This window comes from Loa loa (genome assembly GCF_000183805.2).
Source record: "Loa loa unplaced genomic scaffold supercont3.145, whole genome shotgun sequence".
In the NCBI taxonomy this organism is placed as follows: Eukaryota; Metazoa; Nematoda; class Chromadorea; order Rhabditida; family Onchocercidae; genus Loa; species Loa loa.
This window is the reverse complement of record NW_018108325.1, coordinates 83,885-99,386: the sequence shown is the minus strand read 5'-3', so window position 1 is coordinate 99,386 and position 15,502 is coordinate 83,885. Positions and strand designations below refer to the sequence as shown.

Here is a 15,502-nt window from a genome sequence, read left to right as displayed (position 1 = left end):
ATAAATTTCGAAGATACCAATCTAAAGAATAGAAGACAGAGGAGAATGTCCTGTTCTACTATCAGCATTACATCCTTCAAGGATTACAAGGATTAGCCCCTTTGTTAACTCATATTGATAAAGCATTCTTTGTTAGCATACATTAATGAAGGGATCTTTAGATAGATTGCTAAACAAAGAGTACGTACGTATACAATTATTCTATGCAATGATATTATCCTATTCATACGATCGATATTTAACCTCAATCATGATCCAATATGGTACAGTACATCATTGCATATTCATTTATGATTTATGACACGGAAATTCGCCTTTATTCGTAACATTTGTAAATGAGATTAATTTGTTGAAGAATGGTTCAAATCTTGTCAATTTATCATTATCGATCGTATTATTAATTATTTTTACTAATTTAATTTTACTTAAAATTGAGTGAAATTTCAGTAATAATTTTATTTGATGAAACAAATTTTAAGAGTGTTGTTCGTCATGATCATACCGTTGAAAGAAATGAATCATAAATGTTTCTCCTTTCGTAGTCATAATTAATTATCTCTCTGTTATTATAATCAATTATTGATTGTTCATTTACATAATCGAATGTTCAAGAATACTCTATGCAAATACTTATATTTCACTTAAATTAATTGCAATTAATTACAGTGTATAATCAACCATTCTTCTTACAATGATGAACAGTATGATAAATTGCAATGATAAAATTAAAAATATCACGAATGATAAGGTACAGTTTTATCGAATGATTGATTTATAATGACATTTCCGCACGTATCGTTTTCCTTACACTGCTATTTGAACTGCGAAGTTTTATTTTCACTTTCATTTACTTTCATTTTTTCATACTTTTCAAATAGTCTTTTAATTTTGGTAGGTTGGTTTAATTTAATTAAAACTAATAAATTTTTAATATAAATTAGGGTAAAAGACTGCAAATACCTTCCAAATGATAAGAAAAGTGTAAAATTGAAAGTAAAATAGATTCATTTGCATAAATGATAACAATATTTGTTAATTATCAAAATTTGAAAAAAAAAACGAAAATAAAAGGAAGAAACAAGAACTTGAGTTAAAGCAAAAAAAAAGAGAAAAATACAGATTTATTCATTAATAGTTTGATATAAATGTGGAGAATTTTTGTAAATTAAAGATTTTATTAATTTGTTAGCCTTAAAAACAAAAGAGGGTTTTGTTTCAATAAAGTTCGAATAATTAGAAACGGAAACCAACTAATGAAATTAAATAAATGAGATAGAGATATTTAGCGATCAGTTATTTAATAATAAAATTAGATGAACAGGAATGACAAGTTTTATCGGAAAAAATACTATGGATACTGTAGGTTAAAAAAAAACTGAAAAAACTGCCAAAGACAGGTTGGTTTTTCTCCTGGTATACCAACGGTGATTTTCTTTCATCCTTTATATTGCATTTTTCTCATCCTATGTTTTTGCTCCCATATTTTTTATCAATACTGTAATTTCATTTATTTGCTGATTGATATGATAAGAAATTCATTCCATATTTGCGATGCTTATATAATTAGATTGTGTTTATTTACCAACTGATAAAATTCCATTTTCACTTGACTTATTTAAAAAGCAGTTTTTTTCTTTTAAAAAAAGTAGATTGCTAATTAATATTTGCAGATTTCAATTGAAACTTGTTTTTGTTCAGTTGTAAATAATAAAAATTTCTCCCTTCTTATCTTCAACCCAATTTAATTTCTCTAAAATTTCGTAATGATAACTTTTGATTATTTCAGAGAAATATATTTTGTTGATAAATTAAAGAGGAAATCTCATTTTTCTAAGATTATGAAATGTAATATCCTGAAAAAGAGAAAGTAAGTGCACAAATTAATGTAATGTTAATTAATAGCTAAGACAGGGATTTTTGCTTACAAAAACAAAAATTGATAATAATAATAACAAAGTGTAAGTAATATTCCATCACTATAATTAGTAACAAATATAAACTTATTTCATTTGTTTAGGAATTAATTATGCATTTTATAGCAAATTATCACTCGTATATTATCCTTTTTCACTCATGATCATTACTATCAGTAAATATAAGTTTAAAAAAATTGCTGCGAAATTATTATAGTAACATATAGCATGTAGCACATATCAGTTAATCGACATGACTGACATATATACGGTGAAGTTCCATTTGATAATTATGATTAATTCTACGGTAATTAAATGACAGTTTAAAAATAGTTATAAAATTATCACAGTAGCACGCAGCATATAGCACTTATCAGTTAATTAAAGTAATTGAGAAATATTTAAAATATATTAAGATGATTAGAGACCGTTGACCAGATGATAAAAATTTGTGATTATGATAACCTTGCTTTCTTATGCAACGATTTGAAGGAATTATTGAAAAGTTCAGGAGGAGATTGTAAAGCATTCAAAAATTCGAATAGATGAAATTGTACAAAATGAAAAACTTATGAAAATTTTTGTTTCTTTGTTTTCTTCAAATGCATATCGAAATTTGCATAAATATGAAAGTAAATGGTAAATAAATAGTCTTATTATTCAGTTTGATCATGCTATGAAATGTCACATTTCTAAGTTCCTATTTTTCCTTTTAAACAAATTAATGTCACTTAAGGTGCAATATGTAAAAGAGGATGAGAGAGAGAGAGAGTTTCATCATTCGAATTATTTTTTTGATCTTCGATGTTTCCTGAAATTTCAATTGTTGTCAAGTTTTAGTTTTTCCAAATTTCCTATATCATTCCAGTTATCTTTCATGAATTAATTCATTTTATTCTTTCGCATTTCTTTTTAATTAAAAAATAAAAATAAAATGAAATATACCGAATAGTTTTATTCCCTCTTTGTTGTTAAGACTTGAGTTGGGTGATTTAAACTCAAATCTAAAAAGTATAGAAATTTCACATTTCATCGAAATTCGGTTTTCGAATTTTCTTGTCATAGCAATATTTTGAAAAATTTATGATTTTAATGGATGCAATAATCACTGCTTTTCTTTCTCAAATTTTTATCATTTAGGAAGGATTGTGAAACGTCTTCCTGTTCCTTCAGAATTTTACCATCCAGGAGAAATTTGTGAAATATTTTCCTGTATGCACTATGATTGACATTGTTGTTTGCGGAAGTATTGTTCAAGATTTAGTAAGGTAATTTCAAAATTAAAAAAACCCCAAAAAGAATAAAGTATACCACAAATTTTTATGGCATCGAAACATAGCTGTAGTATTTACAAAAGTTTCATATATTAGCTTATATTAAACAATAATTAGCTGATAAGCTATCTTTAGCAACCAATAATCATTTAATGGATTACATGAAATAGCTTTGATAATCACAGTAATGATAAGCAGAATATTTACTTCATTGCATCGTCTTTTTGCTCTCCGTATGAGCTGTGTTAAATAATTAATTTAATTATCTTTCCGGGTAATTTATACCGATCTCATATTATTGATTGGTGTACAATTCACTGGAACGCTTTCAAAATTTTCGATTATTTTCATTAAAATTTATTTCCACCAGTATAGATTTATCCATATCGTTTCATTCCTTTTCCTTTGTCAAAAAACATACTTCATCCTCATCTTTTCTCCTCTCAAAATGGGCAGTATTAACTAATTAAATCAAAGATTAATTAAGTTTTAATTAAGTTACACGGATCAATTTCCACGACCAGGTGAAGCAGTAAAAGGTACATTTGCAACATCACCAGGTGGAAAAGGTGCTAATCAAGCTGCTCAAGCTGCTATGTTAGGTGCGACAGTATACATGATCGGAAGGGTTAGTGATCGATATATATATTACTTTATCAAGTTATTTTATCAGATGGGGGGAAAAAAGGCAATATGAGAAATAACCGTTTTAGTATTATGTACAAGGACGTATATGTTATTTCACGTCAATTTCCCGTTGTTTTTTTTCAATAAAAAAAAGGATGAAAAGATGATAGGTGAAATAACGTGGAGAGAATGATTAATGATAAAGAAATAATCGATATCGTTTACACTTTATGATTAAATCAATCTTAAACATTTATCGAATAAATTATGAAAGTTAAAAATCTTCCCTCATTTCATACATTGTATTTTTAAAATTTTACATTATACAAAAAATGAAAGTTTATAATTGAAAGATTGTAATAATCATAATTGCATTGTCTTTAAGGTTGGTAAAGATGTATTTGGAGTATGTAATGTGGAGAGTTTGAAAATTTTTGGCGTAAATACTAAATATATTGATGTTAGTGAGAGTGAAAAAACTGGCTGCTCTACAGTAATTGTTACAAAAGATGGTAAGCATAAGTTGAATTAATATCGGGTCATCTTTTCATTTCCACATGCTTCAACAGTAATAAAATCTCTTGCTATACAGTATAGCATAGTTCAGTACAGTGCTCTAAACATCTCCCTTATTAATTGGACATAAGAAATCAGCTATGAAAACAATAACAGTGGATTCTTTTTCTAACTTCCACTTTTCTTTTTAAATTTATTCTGTTGAAAATTTAAGGTCAAAATGCGATAGTAGTTGCACCAGGTGCAAATCTAGAATATTCATCATCCCGGATTGATGAACTGGAGGAAGTTATCGCTTCCACAAAATTGGTACTTTGTCAGAATGAAATAAGCTATGAATCCGTAAAAAGGATGTTCGAATTAGCCCGAAAGCACAATAGTTCTATTTTTTTTTTTTTTTGAATTGTTACAACAAAGTAAATAACTATTACTATGACCGTAAATGATTTCATCGAATAAATTAAACGATAATAGAAAATTTTTGAAACTATTTCAATTCAGATGTTCCCAAGCCTTCAAAAAATTTAAAGTCGAGAAAGTAAGAGAAAAACTGTATTATATTTCCAGTAAAAACATTTCTGAATTATGCTCCAGTTGAAGAGACTTTCGCTAAAAGTATTTTAAAATTGGCAGACATATTATGCGCAAATGAAATTGAGGTAAGTTGAACGACAAGCTTAGAATTTTGGCTAACATCATCTCTGACTTACTATTTGTTTATTAATCATAAATCATCTGTGGAATTATCTAATAGTAACGTTCCAACGCTTACTTCGGTATTGGATTACATACTACTTATGATTTTTGACCGACGAAATTGAGGTCAAAAATTTTCCGAACGAACCCCATTAACTAACTTATTCCCCCACTTATTATCATTTGTAAAAGTCCTCCTGACCTTGAACATCCTCCTCTATCATGTTTATTTCAGGCAGAATATCTCGCAGATCAATGTATTAAATCTATTGAAGATGCGCAAAAAGCTGCCAGGAAGTTACTGGATGTTGGTCCATTAATTGTGATTTTAACTCTCGGAGCGAAAGGTGTTGTATATGATAGCAAACAGGGTGATTCAGGTCACATAAGCGTACCAGCAGTCAAAGTTGTTGAAACTACGGTCAGCATTGCGCAAAATGCATATCCACAAATGAAATGTGTCTGTTCGTCAACAGTCCTTTGCATTTAGCTAAATTATTGAGAATTCTTTATAGGGTGCTGGAGATAGTTTTTGTGGTGCATTTGCATATTTCCTCGTGAAGCGATCTGAATTGGTGCTAAAAGAACAGATCCGACGTGCTGCACACATTTCTACCCTTTCAGTACAACGAAAAGGTACCCGTGATTCGTATCTATGGCCAAAAGATCTACCTTCGAACTTAATAATGTGATCTTTAACAGTTAGCCACTCCTCGATATATCCTGGACTTCTCAAAGTTTGTCGGAAAACTGAAAATAATGCTTCTTCTATAGGTTTTCGCAACAGCAAAACATGATCAATCATTGCTTTCTCAGGAATGACTAAGCCAACACTTAGCTTACGATTTTGCCATCAATCTTTACTACTGTTTTGATTGGCTGTAAATCTATTCATTTGTAAGACATTTACGACAATAATTGATACATAATGTAGCTGATTCCCTACAGTAATACAAATGAAATAGTCATAAAATATTAATATAAGAAAACAATTTGAAATAAAATGACAAGCGAAAGTTAATACTTCTCCTTTAACAGAAAACAAACTTTACGTCCACTGAATATTGTATTACTGAGCGAAAGTTAGTACTTCCCCTTTAACAGAAAACAAACTTTATGTCCACTGAATCTTGTATCACTGACTCGACTATTTATATTAGAAATAGACTATGATCTCCTTGATTTGTCCCACAAGGATATTATACTCCAATTCTCTTAGTTATTTGGAATATCCTTGTGAGACAAGTGTCTGAGTTATATGGAATGATTTGAATATTTGTGAGCATAACCTACTTTGTTCAAGCACTAATTTCGAGATTTTGCTACATTGACAAATACTCAAGAAATTTTTTGAAACATCCCGCAGCATAGTAATGAAATCTCACGAAGATTAACAGTGCTCCTCTTTACCAGATAATTTCTAACCACCTTCCTCTCTCTTTTCCTTTCCCTCCCTCCCTCTCATTTTTACTTTCATTTCATTCAATTACAAATACAATAAAACATATAATGCGGAAAGGAGAAGTTGAGAGGAAGGAAAAAAAAGAAAAATTTTTTACAACATACACCAAATAGTTTATTCAAATTTATTAAAGATTTGTGAAAAATAAAGAAATTAATTGCTACTATACTCCATCAAATTTACAATTCTGTGAAGAAATTTTCCTCACCGAGCAAATTAGAAAAGCAGCCTTTGACAAATTCTCATTTCTTTTGCATAAAATTTTCAAAACTAATACGAAAAAACGCCGCTTAAAAAAATGTATCAATTGAAATGAGATCGCAGCAAAAAGCAGAAAAAATACATTTCAGAAAACTAAAACAACAATGACAAAAAGGAAAACTGTAATTAAATCCAATCGTAAAATTTAAAAGAATTACAGGGGAAACAAGTATAGGAAATATGCCACATCTAAAAATGCGTTATTCGCCAGATTTTATCGCCATGCTTCATATGTTTGAGCAGAGTTGCCACTTTGTGATTGAGTATATCTAAAGGTTGAAAACTCTATTTCATCAATAAAATTTTGGGAATAGGAAATTCAAATTTGACACATAGACCACAAAATATTTTCTTCATTTCTTACTCTTGATTTTTGCCAATCCAACAATTTTTCCTTTTTCATTTATTTTGTTCTTATTTCCTCCAACCTGTCTCCTTTTATAACAGCAGCTGCACAGCCTACCAGACGTCATGGGCTTAGATTCTGCAATCCTTTCTCTAGCACTTGCATTTAAAACCTAGTTATGATAAGATGCTTGCTAAACAGACAAACGCATTATAAGAGAAAAGATTATCTACATCAATTACTATGCAGCATTTATGCGACCGGTCAGACTGTTTTAAAATCTTAAGCCCTAGTCCATCCAAAATCTAAACTATGAATCAGAAGTTTTTACTAAATAGTAACAGCTACAAAATGTATATGACTGAAACTGATTCTCAAGTCTCTAATACTGGAATGCCAATCTAATAACATATAAATACGATTTTTTTTTCCTTTGTAATTCCATTATCTGATTCTTGTTTTTCTCTCTTCTTCTCTCTTCTTTATCCTGCTCAAGTTTTCTTCGTTTTTTTTTCGCCTCACAGTGTTTATTTCTTTTGGGGAAGGAACCTGAGCGTTGGGATCCTAAAGTTTCTGATTAAAAACATCTGATAGGCAGTGCAAACGAAACGGTTTACCGTATCAAAGTTCTGCATTCAGCGAAGGGAGGATTTCGGGACTTACATCGACGGTGTAACCCAGGCTGGCATCTTACTCGTGGTACTTGCTGCTGGTAACGACGATGTTGATGGTGCCTGTACGACTGCATACGGATCATTCATTTCTGGACGTCTTATGTAATCCGGTACAGTGTTTTGAGTAGACAACTTCTTCGCAAGATCACTACAAATAATTTAGTTTAACTTAAAAAAATATTTAAACTAACTACCAAAATATGGTAAAGTAAATCAAAGTAGGATGAGACCAATCATTCACTGTTGCAAACATAGGGGAGTTCTATCCCTGCAGCAGTTTCTTATCACTAAACTACGATAAGCCAGTCTTGGACAAATCTTGCGCTGCTCATGAGCAACTACTCTGCTCTTTACATCAAATAACTTCGGCTTCGATGGTGAAAATTAGTTTGATTCAAAATACTTTTTTTTTTTTGAACTTGAGCTTCTTTTTGGATACAACAGAGTTTCAGAAAATTGAAGTGAAATTCACAATTCTAAAAAGGTCTGAAAATCAAAACGAAGCAAGGTACGAAGTGCATCCGAACCAACAAGGGAGAAAGGAATAAGAATTATAAGCACTTGCAAAAAACCGATAAAGAACAGAACACTTTGTAACTGCCTACCTAATCTCCCATTAGAACCTGAATCCCAAGAAGTTTCTGAAATTAAAGAATCATTGAACTTGCCTGACCAGAAGAATAGAGCACACGCTTAATGGATATCGAACCACGCTGTTTCAGTGATAACAGAATACTATAGGAAATGGAGCAAATGAAAATATGAAATTAATAATCTCTGCAAAACTTACTCAATAACTTTTTGTTGACGTAAAATATGCTCTTGCAAATCCATTTCCTTTCTGCGCTCCATAGCACCACTCACTAAAATTGAACTAAAAAACTGACTAAAATAAAGAAAAATATGACTTATGTATTTCATTTCTTCATATTATTAATATAGGACAATTTGTAACTGATCATTACCTAGTAAGAAATGATGAAGCGCCTGATCATAAACTGATACTGTATTGCACGAACCCAAGTTGAACTTTGAACCTCCGGATCTTTCTGATTTTTGATCAAATTTTCTCTGCTAGTTAGTCAGATGACTTATATTTAAAAAAAAAACGAAAACACAAAAAAGCAGCATTACATGGAACATTGGGACGTGGCGGAGGTAGAGCCACATCCGGTACGGCAACGTCCATCACGGACAATTTGCCCGGTGGTTTCCTTCGCCTGGCATCTGCGTAACCATACGAATCGAAAGCAGGGCCGTATGGATACGGAGCTGGCTGTGGTGGACGTCTCCAACTGAAAATGACACCGACTCTTAACTTTGTCTGCTTAGCAAACAACAATGTCAACAAGCAGAGATGACAGCAACCTTTGATACACAAAGGTAATCCACTTCCTCTTTTTCCATGGTAAATGACGACTGAATCACAGGTAATAAAGGTATGCACCTGTACTTCGCATCAAGAGAATAAAATCAGCAAAACTGAGTCGGAACGATTTCGAAAAATTCGGGGAAAACACGACATATACGATATGAAACGGTTTTTTTTTTTGAGTAAAAAGGCATACGGTTCCACTCTGTAACCTCCTCCATACCGCGGTGGAGCTTGCGGCATTGAATACGATGGAATCGATCGGAATGAATCGGATCGACTATATCGTCGTCTTCTATACCGCCCTGCTCTGTAAAAGAAACGGAACTTTCTTCAGAAAACTAGCAAAGTAAGAGCCACTGGTGGTTAACAAAAACCGAAAATATTTGCAAAATTCTGAAATCAGCGTTTTTTCTGGCGGTTTCGACAAAGACTTTCTATGCTAATAATATACGCCAAACATTTACGATTCCTTTTGTCTGATAGGCGAATTCGAAATTGCACATATATAAATTGTTTAATGATTGACCTTCGCCGTTTTCGAGAGGGTCCACCACCATCATCCTCTGCTATTCTTTTTGCATCACCAGGAGGTTGACCTTTCTTTGGGAACGTTGGTTTCGACTGCAGATTTCTCATTCCAGCATTTTTCTCAGCCGGCTTTATGCTCTCACAACCATGTGCAGCACTACTATCAATATTATTACCACCACCGCTTTCGGTTATGTCTTTTTCTCGTCCCGTTTCTAATCCACGTTTTCGATCTTGCGTCGTTTTTGCAGCATCACTTCGGGTCTGATTCGTTTCCATCGTTACAGATGCTTTGGATAATTTCTCCTGTTCCTGCTCTACCTTTTTCGATTGAGTGTATGAGATGAATTCTTTGTAGGTTAACAAACAATACATATCGGTTTCTGGTGTTGGTACAATAAGCCGATCCCAGCCATGAAAATCCACTGAAATTTTAAATTAAAAAAACTTTTTTCCAGAGAAAACGTCTGCTACAAATGCTGAAGTTGAAAAAAAAATTAGAAAATTCTCTCAATGGAAGGGCTACAACAGTGATAGCTGCCATAAATATAGAGGAATTTCCTCATACCAACCAATAATGTCATAAAGGACGCTTGAAATTTTCGAGATACTAGAAAACGGAAAAATATTCATAGTCATGAAGCTGTGAAAATTTAGACTCCAAACAGTATAAATTACTGATGGACGAATTACTGACAACATTAAATAACTTGCATACTTGCTTTCACTTTCATGAACTGAAGCAAAAATCTCATCAGCATACTATTATCATACAATTATACCAGTAGCACACCATGTTATATTATTGTAATATCATGTGGCAAGCTATGGGTAATTGTCAACCTTAATGATAGCTACGTTATGTGGCATATTTTCATATAATCATGTGTCTCATCATGACTTACCATTCGGGAAATATACTTTGACATAATTACTTGACACATTTTGTGCACCGAGATGAACAAAATCATTATTAGAATGAGCTGCTACAGCTTCGCGAGCAGTTGGAAACAATAAAAGAGCCATACGCTGCCTACAAAGCTCTTGTTTGAAAAAGTAAAACTTTTACAAACAGTATCATAAACTTCTGTGGAACATTATAACATACTTATCTTAAATCATTAAACAAAACAAAGACAGGTGACTGCTAATTTAACTGGTTAAGATCTTTCTAAAAATTAATAAACTGTTATCGTGTCTAGCTCATAAGTAAACTGTATTATTCTGGGAAAAAGCTGATATTCTAAACTGTATGAAGTTTTACACTTACCCTAACATATCCTTTTCAAAACGTATACTTTCGATCGGATAATTTTTAAAACAGGTTTCGCGAATTTGTTTCTCCGTTACTTTGTCGCTTACAGGTTTCAAGATCAAATAACGCATACTTTCCATTGGTTCTCGCATTCGACCCAAACGACTTTCCAATATTTCCTTGTATTTTCGTACCCATTTTGCTAAAATTGCAACACTCTATCGTAAGAAAATCCTAAATGAAATGGAAATGAAGTGATGCTAAACAAACAAAACCTAATAAACATACACATCAGATAACGAGAAAAAATGTAGCCCTAAATTCTACTGAATCATAGAAGATGAAACTTCTTTTTTCAACAGGAACTATGGATATATAACCTATAGTAAGAAATCTGAGACTTGACTGTTTAGTATAAAGCTAACAGTATTGGACTGAAAGGTGCAAATGAGATAATGAAACAGCAAACAAGGTTACTAGCAATAGGTTTCGAATCATGATAGGGAAAATTTTTTGGTAACAGAAAATACGCAAATAAAAGTAAATCTGGATTTTACAGACTTTTACTGCTTTTGGCAAACAAGAAATAAAAATTTACTTTGTGGCAAATAGATTTTTACCCGATGTGCACCAGTCCGTATATGAACAAGATTGTTTACAGCGCAATATGCAATGGGATGATCACTTTGGAAATATGCTTCAATTCGTCTGAAATAAACATCACAGGATACTAGAACTAGAACATTCCGGATTTTCTGAAGAAATTAACTTCAAAATCATTAACCAGTGTGCAGTGAAATTCTGATGAGCAATACCTACCCGTATAAATGATTAAAATCTGCATCAATTTTACCGGCTGACAGCGGGAACTCCATAATAACTCGCTTACAACGTAGAAGCGCGGTGTAAAACCAGGGATTGTGCATATCTGCTGGTAACACATTTTCAAAAATTACCACACGTCTGTCTGACTCATCCTTGCATACTGTAAAAGTTTTATCCGATAAAGAAATCCGATAAAAGACTGATATAGAATGGGTTTGTAAAAAAAATTGCAAAATTAGTTGAAAGATTAGCATAGATTTGGGTTGGGATTTCTGGATATCGTCTTACTAGTCCAGTTGACGGACAAATATGTGGTAAGGATTCTTACTTTACATTATTAAAAAGAAAAGATTTAAGCAATTTGCCCAGCCAAAGCTAGTGTAATGTAGCTCTATGAAGCTCTCCGAAAGCTATTATAATGAAGTTCTCAGAAACGCTCCATTACTTACATTATTGAGTCGTGAAGGATTGGATAACCAGACAAAGAAATGACTAGATTCATATTACAATTAACGTGAAACTTACGCCTCCACTGAAATTCTGGAGCACCATCCCAATCAATTGGTAATGTTTTGTAATATTCCGCCATAATCATTTTGTTGGTTAATTTATCCGGACCCGTTTCCTCACCCAAACTTCTTACTGTTATATTCTTCAAACTTTCCACTACAGCAAGGACTACTTCAGCGTCCGTTTCTTGAGTGACATTTGAAGTTTTCCCTTCGTTTTCTGAAAAATATGAAAAGTGTCAATGGCATTTGCCACACAAATAGGATATTTCACCTTTTTTATTTTGTAGAATTCAGACATTTTTCGGCAAAATTACAGTTTTATTTACCAGAAGTTAAGAGGACTTTACGGGTTGGATTGAAACAAAAACAATTCTTTTATCCAATCGGAAAAGATGTCCCCAAGTCTTAAAACCTAGAAGTATTCTTGACTTCCTTCATGATTTCACTACTTCAAATCGAGGACATTTACTTTTACTAATCGTATGTTTGCCGATTTCTGGAAATTCATTTTCTGAAAAAGAAAAAAATCTGTCAAATGCACTTCCTTTAGATGTTTGCTTCCAGAACCTACAAATCAGAAAAATGATTCAAACATTTCTGGCTGGCCTTCGCGATGGCTGAGAATATTTCCTACAGTACGAGTGCAAGTGCATCTACATGAATCTCTATAGAAATACCCTCTTACCAGGTCTGCGAAACATGCAATAATGAGTTTAGAATGATCAGAAATGACAAAGACATATCCGGTCCGTTCTAGGAGCGATAATGATCAATGGCTTCTTAACTTCAGCAAGTAAAGTAAGAGGCCAACCGTTTTTGCCATCTTTGCCGACTATCGGTCTCGATGCATTGTCGTCATCACGTGCAACAACGACATCATCTTGCTCCGATGCCATGGGAGCTACTGGAATATTCGGTACACCAGTACTTACAGCATTTTGAGCTCCGCTATCGGCATCAACAGCAACAGTATCAGCCAGATTACTGTTGCGTTCATCAGCCATTTCAAAATTTGCCGGAGCTGCTATTGCTTCGAATTCTGCTTCACCGCTCAACTCCTTCGGAGGTTCAGTGATTGAATTAACTGTTGTTGGCGGGTCAAGCCGATTTTTTTGCGAGATAACACGATCTCGATGCACTCGTGAATAGAATGAAACCAAACACTTCACACCAAGCTCCTGAAGTGACTGATTAGGTTACGGTGGAGTGGTATCCCAGAAGAAAGAGAGTACACGCGAGGAATCACGGATGTCTCCAACATGCTGAATATAATATCAGCAACATGCTGATACAGTATAAAACCATTTACGAAAGAACTAGTGGATTAGTGCCAACCCACTCAAATCGAACAATGTTCTAGCCGTAACTAATGACGAATTATATACAGCAAGTAAGTAAATTACCATTATATTTGATTATTCAATGAATAATACTCAATATGAAAAGCTGCATGTGATAACTCAGCTTTAGGCACGAAAGGTAAAAACAAGTGTCTTTTTTCGTTCTTACAGTCTTTAACTATTAAGATTTGTATTTACCCAAAGAGGAAAAATTAAATAGAATTGGAAGGAAAGATATGAATATATAACAAGTTTCCCTTAAACGAATGAAGTCATTTCCATAAGATAAATACGATACAGGATGAAATAAATCACAATTAAGTTGCTCTTCCACAGAACCAAGAAAGTTTCTTAAATCAACCGGCGATGAGTTCTATTCCGTAAAGAAAAAAGAAGGGGAAAATAACAAAAAGTGATGCGAAAATCCAAGTAGTTTATGTGTCTAGTTGTCGAAAATAGAAGCGCTTTTGTCCAGCCATAGATTTGTTTCAGTATAAAATGAGAAGTTATGGGTTATACAGCAAGCAATAAGATCATGACCTGCTAAGGACAATATATTGCTTCGAGTAAGGAAATCCCGCCACAGATCTCGTTCTCTATAGTTGTATATCTCACTCATGTAAAAAAAAAAGAAAAAAATTGGAAACACTTTACAGCGAACAGACAATTATCGACAGCCAAGATTTCTATGAAGAAATAATGATATACAAGAGCTACCACAAAATGCCCATTAAAAAACTGGGTTGCAGGGTATGCAAGCTATCTTCACCAGAACTATCAGGCTATTCCACAAAGCGCGATTGCTGCCGATAACTGCGCACGTCGACGACGCAGTACCGCATATGTTTAATACGTTCTCAGCGATAAGATCACATCTGACTGATATTCAAAAACGTTAACCATCATCTTAACTCGCTTAATCGAAGCGTTGTTGGTTAGAAGAGGTTGACTAACTGCTGATGATAACGAAGCTCTGTAAATTCACATACGTTTCGCTATTACATTCTAACTAGAAATAATACATAACGAAGTTCAGCATACACACATATCCTTCAGTGTCAGACGCTAACATCATATGAAAATACGAAATCAGCTCGAAGTTATAAAACAGTGATGGAACAATGAGTTAAATGAATCATCTCTTCTCCTGTATTTTATATCTGATAAATGAAAAATGAACAACCTGATCTGAAACACCATCGATCAACGGAAAACGAATAATACGATCGATGACGTCACATCCAAGATCAAATTTCAAACTGATCAAGCGAAAAATGGTTTTATTGAATTGTTCTCGTGATTCATATTGCAATCGTATCGGTAAGGTGCTAATAATGACCACGCGGTCGATGTCTAACTTTTCCGTCTTTTCACCAAATGTCGTCAATACCTCCACCATCTCTTTACTTCTTGCGCCTGTAATTGATACATACTTTTTTAAAGCCTGAAATCATGCATGTCACGTTTTTCACTAAAATACTGTAGAGACCACACGACAACCTCAGTACATTTTTTGTAAATTGTAATTCCTAATTTTTCTCGTTCATAATAAACACGTAAACAATCATTTCACATATTAAAACAATAAATAAGTCATATTTTCGTTGAAGTGATTTGAAAAGGCCGCATCACAACCAATCCTATCAAAAGAAAAAACAAATCCCGAAAGCAATAAAACATGCATGCAAACGCAACGCCTGCACGCTGCGCATTCAGTCAAGTCTGAAAGTCATTCCGACCAAACTGGAATAATAATTCAGCCACACGTAATCGCTACGAAACCTCTGCATCCCGTGTGGATATTGTAATAAAAAAAAAAAATACAATTTTAATAAACAATAATTATATGATTAAAACACAATGATATAATGATAAAGTGATAAATGATAATTCAATTA

At 33.0% G+C, this 15,502-nt stretch overlaps 2 protein-coding genes across 2 annotated transcripts; one reads left to right on the top strand and one right to left on the bottom strand.

Moving 5' to 3' along the window:
• Nucleotides 1-3,134: 3,134 nt before the first annotated feature.
• Nucleotides 3,135-5,718, top strand: LOAG_04812 (hypothetical protein; the record flags this gene model as incomplete). The annotated part of the gene is made up of 7 exons (XM_020446684.1): nt 3,135-3,181; nt 3,686-3,815; nt 4,200-4,326; nt 4,545-4,709; nt 4,898-4,989; nt 5,262-5,447; nt 5,542-5,718. 7 exons carry the CDS (start codon nt 3,135-3,137, stop codon nt 5,716-5,718), a joined length of 924 nt encoding a protein of 307 aa, XP_020303008.1.
• Nucleotides 5,719-6,772: 1,054 nt separating this feature from the next.
• On the bottom strand, nt 6,773-15,028 carry LOAG_04810 (hypothetical protein). Its single transcript, XM_020446683.1, has 13 exons — nt 14,788-15,028; nt 13,076-13,442; nt 12,278-12,481; nt 11,747-11,912; nt 11,526-11,635; nt 10,943-11,129; nt 10,578-10,705; nt 9,671-10,097; nt 9,338-9,451; nt 8,904-9,064; nt 8,560-8,632; nt 7,759-7,917; nt 6,773-7,018 (listed from the first exon to the last, which is right to left on the bottom strand). The coding sequence occupies exons 1-13, from the start codon at nt 15,001-15,003 to the stop codon at nt 6,964-6,966; spliced, it is 2,367 nt and encodes a 788-aa protein (XP_020303007.1). The 5' UTR covers nt 15,004-15,028; the 3' UTR covers nt 6,773-6,963.
• Between the last annotated feature and the right edge of the window lie 474 nt (nt 15,029-15,502).

What these genes read in the sequence shown, in the direction of transcription:
- LOAG_04810 (XM_020446683.1), bottom strand. Translation starts at nt 15,003, where the DNA reads ATGGTGGAGGTATTGACGACATTTGGTGAAAAGACGGAAAAGTTAGAC. An exon ending in AAAAATCTATTTGCCACAAA is followed by an intron (nt 11,130 to 11,525) that starts GTAAATTTTTAT and finishes TTGCAATTTTAG; the next exon opens with CAAAATGGGTACGAAAATAC. An exon ending in CAAAGTATATTTCCCGAATG is followed by an intron (nt 10,098 to 10,577) that starts GTAAGTCATGAT and finishes TTAAAATTTCAG; the next exon opens with TGGATTTTCATGGCTGGGAT.